The following is a 7,098-nucleotide window of genomic DNA, read 5'->3' as shown; positions in this document are numbered from 1 at the left end:
ATGATAATTCTGTGCAAAACCTCCAATTTAGACCAGCCCACTGTGCTAAGTATGGACCAGTCCATCTGGGCTAAAGATGGACCAGCCCACTGTGCTAAATATGGACCAGTCCATCTGGCGTTCGCCCTAACTGCCCTATGGCCAGTCCATTTCTGGAGAGACAGTGGGAAGTAAAACACTGCGCTCTGCCTCATTTAAACCTGTCTACTCTCTCGCTCTCAGTCCCTTCTGTCTCTCCTTCTCTCTCTGCTGTTGACGTTCATGGCGTCATGGCGACTCGGAGGCAGCTGGTTCCACCTGGGAGTTTCAGGATGGTTTCAGAGGTCTCTATTCTTAGACCAGACCAGTCTTCTTCACTTCTGTCTCTTCTCATCTCTCCCATGTCCTGGCGGGCCATTCCTGGTCAGATTACTAACGTAAGCTATGAATGTCATTCTCAGAGGAAGCGATGACTTTTAGACACAGACATGCACGCACGTACACACAGTTGCCGACACACAAAGTACAGACAGACACCACAGGTATGTAAGAAACAGCATTTCCTGAAACCTATTTCAAATAAATCTAAGACCAGTTGATTTTCTTGTCCTCTACATAAATCCTTTGTTGCCAAGTTTATTTTTTTTGTATTTATACATATGTACATACAAATGTACACTCTTAAAAATGTGTAGTGTTACTACAGTAGCATATAAATGGATTGTACATTATAATCATAATATTTGAGGCAAAAATAACATTTAAAAACTAAGACTTGTTCTAGGGGACTGGTTGGTTGATGGTAATGTAAACAGAGGGACAGGATACCCTAGGGGTGCATCCCAAATGGAACGCTATTTCATACATAGTGCACCCTTGTTAAAAGTAGTGCACTATATAGGGAATAGGGTGCAATTTTGGGCACATGAACTCCCTTAATTTATAGAGGGCAGCCTGAACTAAGTTAGGAGTTGGCCCTAACCTCAACTGTGCTAGGTTATAACCAGAGCCATATATTTTAAAATAAATATTTTTTTAGAGAGAAAACGTTTCTAAATGTATGGCTCCGGTTATAACTTGGGGCTTACGACATTTCTTGACCACAGTAGCTTAGCAGAAAGGCTTCCCTTTTTCATCCAGTTGATATCATTCAGTGGTTGTGATTGATTTTCAAAAGAAAAAGTGGACAATTGGCAAATTTCTCACAATACCTCATAATGCACATTCATAGCTAATTGGACTGTACTAAGTACATGGAACTGTCCTTAGAAAATGGTCAAACTTAAAAAAGACATATCATCATAGATAAAAGTCCCCTAGTGTGTGAGTGGATTGGTTTGACCCGATAACTGTACCCTAAAATATCAAATCGCTGTACACCGGACACCAACACTGTGAATCAGTCTACAGAATGCTGTGCTAAAAGTGCTGAACAGAGTGTTATCAATGTTATAAAATGTTTCTGGACCCTTTATAAATAGAACAACAGTACTGTAATGTAAGACAGCAAGTCATGTCACTATTAATTGTCTTGTAAGGCAAGACCAAGGTGTGCCCCAATGGAGAGGCGGAATCAACACCAGAGGAACCAATGTCAGAGGACCAAACACCGAAAATGAGCAGAATTTTTTAAAAATTAAAAAAGAAAGAAAAAAAACCGGAACATTTGAATTAAACAGAAATAAAACAATCGCAAATATTTAGCATTTAACCTTACCTGGTTTCCCACTTCTCAGTCAGTCACCGTTAACAGTAGTCTGAATGAACAAATTATTGTTCAAGTGGCAGTAAGAAAAAGAAAAAAAACAATATAGAAATACAATTTAAAAACGCTAATCACAGAAAGCACAGTACAGAAGAGAATTCTGCTGTTGTGTCATGCTTTATCAAACACAGGTTTAAAATATGCATATTTGAGAAGATCCATGCATATCCACACATAAACGACAACGTCTATGTATTGATACACACATTTATATATTTATATATCCATATCTATATATGATCAAAATAGTGCCGTTGCTAAGGATGCAGCAGGCTTTACAAAGGAGGCGGACATAAACAGGGGATGCAGGGGCTTAAGAGTATAGCAGCAAGATGGGACAACAGAATGGTTTGGGAAAGAGGGGGGTGAGTCCTACAGTACCACTGTCTCAGTGTGTGAGGGGGGTTGTGGTCTAGGGGCTGGGCTGTCACTGGTGAATATAGGGGTCTCTGGCCCAGTCCCCTGTGTCGCCCCTCTTTTTGGGGGCCACCTCCCCTTCCCTGTCCCTGTCCCTGTCCCGGTCATAGTACTGGTGGTGGTCGCGGGCCGGTCGTTGGTGGTGCTGGTGACCGCGCGGCTTGTTGCGCTCGTTGTGGTCCTGTTCGTTGCGCTCCTTGGAGCGGTGGTGTCCTGTCGTACCGTGGTCCGCCTCCTCGCCAGTGCCGCCACGGTGATGGTGGTGGTGGTGATGGTGGTTGTGGTCTCTGGGGTGAGGCGGAGCCTCGTAGCGCCCCTGCTGAGGGTGCCCCGCCTCTCCCAGCCCCTCCTCCTCATACTCCTCCTCTCCAAACTCTTCTTCCTCTTCCTCCTGGTGCAGGAGGTGAGTGCGGGGCTCTATGTAGGCCGAGTCTCTGCTTTCTCTGCTCTCCCGGCTCTCGGGGGTCTCTGAGTCCTGTGTCTCCCCCCGGGAGAGGCCCTTGCCCCGGCTACCACCGCCACCAGTATGATGATGGTGGTGGTGGTTGTTGTGGTGCTGCTCAGTCCGCTGGGAGGAGGAGCGGTGGTGGATGTGCTGGGGTCTCCTGGAAGACTCTGTCCTCAGGGGCCTCCCCTCCTCCTCCTCCTTCTCCTCCTCCTCCTCTTCCTCCTCCTCCTCCTCCTCCCTCTCCCCGTCTGGCTGCTCCTGGCTCTGATGCTGGCTGTGGTGATGGTGATGGTGGTGGTCCTCCCTGGAGCCCTTCCTCTCCACACCGTGTCCTGCCTTGTCCCCTGCTTTAAGCTCTGCCCCGCTGCCCTGGGGTTAGCAACACAAACAAACAACATGGCCGTTAGTACAGTGAGACACACCAACACACCTATGTAGAGTAAAACACTCTTTGGGATTATGCTCTATGATTTTGAATGCATTGTATCCATAAACAAATCAAATGCAAATCAAACACGCACTCCAACCACATCCATACAGTATATCAAATCAAACACGCACTCCAACCACATCCATACAGTATATCAAATCAAACACACACTCCAACCACATCCATACAGTATATCAAATCAAACACACACTCCAACCACATCCATAAAGTATATCAAGTCAAACACGCACTCCAACCACATCCATAAAGTATATCAAATCAAACACACACTCCAACCACATCCATACAGTATATCAAATCAAACACACACTCCAACCACATCCATACAGTATATCAAATCAAACACACACTCCAACCATATCCATACAGTATATCAAGTCAAACACGCACTCCAACCACATCCATAAAGTATATCAAATCAAACACACACTCAACCATATCCATAAAGTATATCAAGTCAAACACACACTCCAACCACATACAGTATATCAAATCAAACACACACTCCAACCACATCCATAAGTATATCAAATCAAACACACACTCCAACCACATCCATAAAGTATATCAAATCAAACACACACTCAACCACATCCATAAAGTATATCAAATCAAACACACACTCCAACCACATCCATAAAGTATATCAAATCAAACACACACCACATCCAACCAAACACATCCATAAAGTATATCAAATCAAACACACACTCCAACCACATCCATAAAGTATATCAAATCAAACACACAACCAACCACATCCATACAGTATATCAAATCAAACACACACTCCAACCACATCCATACAGTATATCAAATCAAACACACACTCCAACCACATCCATACAGTATATCAAATCAAACACACACTCCAACCACATCCATAAAGTATATCAAATCAAACACACACTCCAACCACATCCATACAGTATATCAAATCAAACAACCAACCATCCATAAAGTATATCAAATCAAACACACACTCCAACCACATCCATACAGTATATCAAATCAAACACACACTCCAACCACATCCATAAAGTATATCAAATCAAACACACACTCCAACCACATCCATAAAGTATATCAAATCAAACACACACTCCAACCACATCCATACAGTATATCAAATCAAACACACACTCCAACCACATCCATAAAGTATATCAAATCAAACACACACTCCAACCACATCCATAAAGTATATCAAGTCAAACACACACTCCAACCACATCCATAAAGTATATCAAATCAAACACACACTCCAACCACATCAAATCAAACACACACTAACCAGTATATCAAATCAAACACACACTCCAACCACATCCATAAAGTATATCAAATCAAACACACACTCCAACCACATCCATACAGTATATCAAATCAAACACACACTCCAACCACATCCATACAGTATATCAAATCAAACACACACTCCAACCACATCCATACAGTATATCAAATCAAACACGCACTCAACCACATCCATAAAGTATATCAAGTATATCAAATCAAACACACACTCCAACCACATCCATACAAGTCAAACACACACTAACCACATCCATAAAGTATATCAAATCAAACACACACTCCAACCACATCCATAAAGTATATCAAATCAAACACACACTCCAACCATAAAGTATATCAAATCCATAACCACATCCATAAAGTATATCAAATCAAACACACACTCCAACCACATCCATACAGTATATCAAATCAAACACACACTCCAACCACATCCATAAAGTATATCAAATCAAACACACACTCCAACCACATCCATAAAGTATATCAAGTCAAACACGCACTCCAACCACATCCATCCATATCAAATCAAACACACACTCCAACCACATCCATACAGTATATCAAATCAAACACACACTCCAACCACATCCATAAAGTATATCAAATCAAACACACACTCCAACCACATCCATAAAGTATATCAAATCAAACACACACTCCAACCACATCCATAAAGTATATCAAATCAAACACGCACTCAACCACATCCATAAGTATATCAAATCAAACACACACTCCAACCACATCCATACAGTATATCAAATCAAACACACACTCCAACCACATCCATACAGTATATCAAATCAAACACACACTCCAACCACATCCATAAAGTATATCAAATCAAACACACACTCCAACCACATCCATAAAGTATATCAAATCAAACACACACTCCAACCACATCCATAAAGTATATCAAATCAAACACACACTCCAACCACATCCATACAGTATATCAAATCAAACACACACTCCAACCACATCCATACAGTATATCAAATCAAACACAGTATATCACTCCAACCACATCCATAAAGTATATCAAATCAAACACACACTCCAACCATATCCATAAAGTATATCAAGTCAAACACACACTCCAACCACATCCATAAAGTATATCAAATCAAACACACACTCCAACCACATCCATACAGTATATCAAATCAAACACACACTCCAACCACATCCATAAAGTATATCAAATCAAACACACACTCCAACCACATCCATAAGTATATCAAGTCAAACACACACTCCAACCACATCCATAACGTATATCAAATATATCAAATCAAACACACACTCCAACCACATCCATACAGTATATCAAATCAAACACACACTCCAACCACATCCATAAAGTCAAATCAAACACACTCCAACCACATCCATAAAGTATATCAAGTCAAACACACACTCCAACCACATCCATAAGTATATCAAATCAAACACACACTCCAACCACACCCATACAGTATATCAAGTCAAACACACACTCCAACCACATCCATAAAGTATATCATGTCAAACACACACTCCAACCACATCCATACAGTATATCAAATCAAACACACACTCCAACCACATCCATAAAGTATATCAAATCAAACACACACTCCAACCACATCCATACAGTATATCAAATCAAACACACACTCCAACCACATCCATAAAGTATATCAAATCAAACACACACTCCAACCACATCCATAAAGTATATCAAGTCAAACACGCACTCCAACCACATCCATACAGTATATCAAGTCAAACACACACTCCAACCACATCCATAAAGTATATCAAATCACACGCACTCAACCACATCCATAAAGTATATCAAGTCAAACACACACTCCAACCACATCCATAAAGTATATCAAGTCAAACACACACTCCAACCACATCCATACAGTATATCAAATCAAACACACACTCCAACCACATCCATAAAGTATATCAAGTCAAACACACTCCAACCACATCCATACAGTATATCAAATCAAACACACACTCCCACATCCATAAAGTATATCAAGTCAAACACACACTCCAACCACATCCATACAGTATATCAAATCAAACACACACTCCAACCACATCCATAAAGTATATCAAGTCAAACACACACTCCAACCACATCCATAAAGTATATCAAATCAAACACACACTCCAACCACATCCATAAAGTATATCAAATCAAACACACACTCCAACCACATCCATAAAGTATATCAAATCAAACACGCACTCCAACCACATCCATACAGTATATCAAATCAAACACACACTCAACCACATCCATAAAGTATATCAAGTCAAACACGCACCAACCACATCCATAAAGTATATCAAATCAAACACACACTCCAACCACATCCATACAGTATATCAAATCAAACACACACTCCAACCACATCCATACAGTATATCAAATCAAACACACACTCCAACCATATCCATACAGTATATCAAGTCAAACACGCACTCCAACCACATCCATAAAGTATATCAAATCAAACACACACTCCAACCATATCCATAAAGTATATCAAGTCAAACACACACTCCAACCACATCCATAAAGTATATCAAATCAAACACACACTCCAACCACATCCATACAGTATATCAAATCAAACACACACTCCAACCACATCCATAAAGTATATCAAATCAAACACACACTCCAACCACATCCATAAAGTATATCAA

The 7,098-nt window shown here is 40.7% G+C and overlaps 1 protein-coding gene across 11 annotated transcripts in view; it reads right to left on the bottom strand.

Moving 5' to 3' along the window:
• Nucleotides 1–578: 578 nt before the first annotated feature.
• The window catches only part of cacnb2a (calcium channel, voltage-dependent, beta 2a), a 122,967-nt gene continuing 116,447 nt past the window's right edge, over nucleotides 579–7,098 (bottom strand). For all 11 annotated transcript variants that reach the window (XM_052505910.1, XM_052505919.1, XM_052505909.1 and 8 more), the window contains one exon: nucleotides 579–2,978. In XM_052505910.1, coding sequence (XP_052361870.1) covers nucleotides 2,172–2,978 — 807 coding nt within the window. In that variant the 3' untranslated portion in view covers nucleotides 579–2,171. The remainder of the gene's footprint in view (nucleotides 2,979–7,098) is intronic.

The sequence above is a fragment of the Oncorhynchus keta genome, chromosome 4 (assembly GCF_023373465.1).
Source record: "Oncorhynchus keta strain PuntledgeMale-10-30-2019 chromosome 4, Oket_V2, whole genome shotgun sequence".
In the NCBI taxonomy this organism is placed as follows: Eukaryota; Metazoa; Chordata; class Actinopteri; order Salmoniformes; family Salmonidae; genus Oncorhynchus; species Oncorhynchus keta.
The sequence above is the reverse complement of the archived record's forward strand: the minus strand, read 5'-3'. Positions and strand labels throughout refer to the sequence as shown.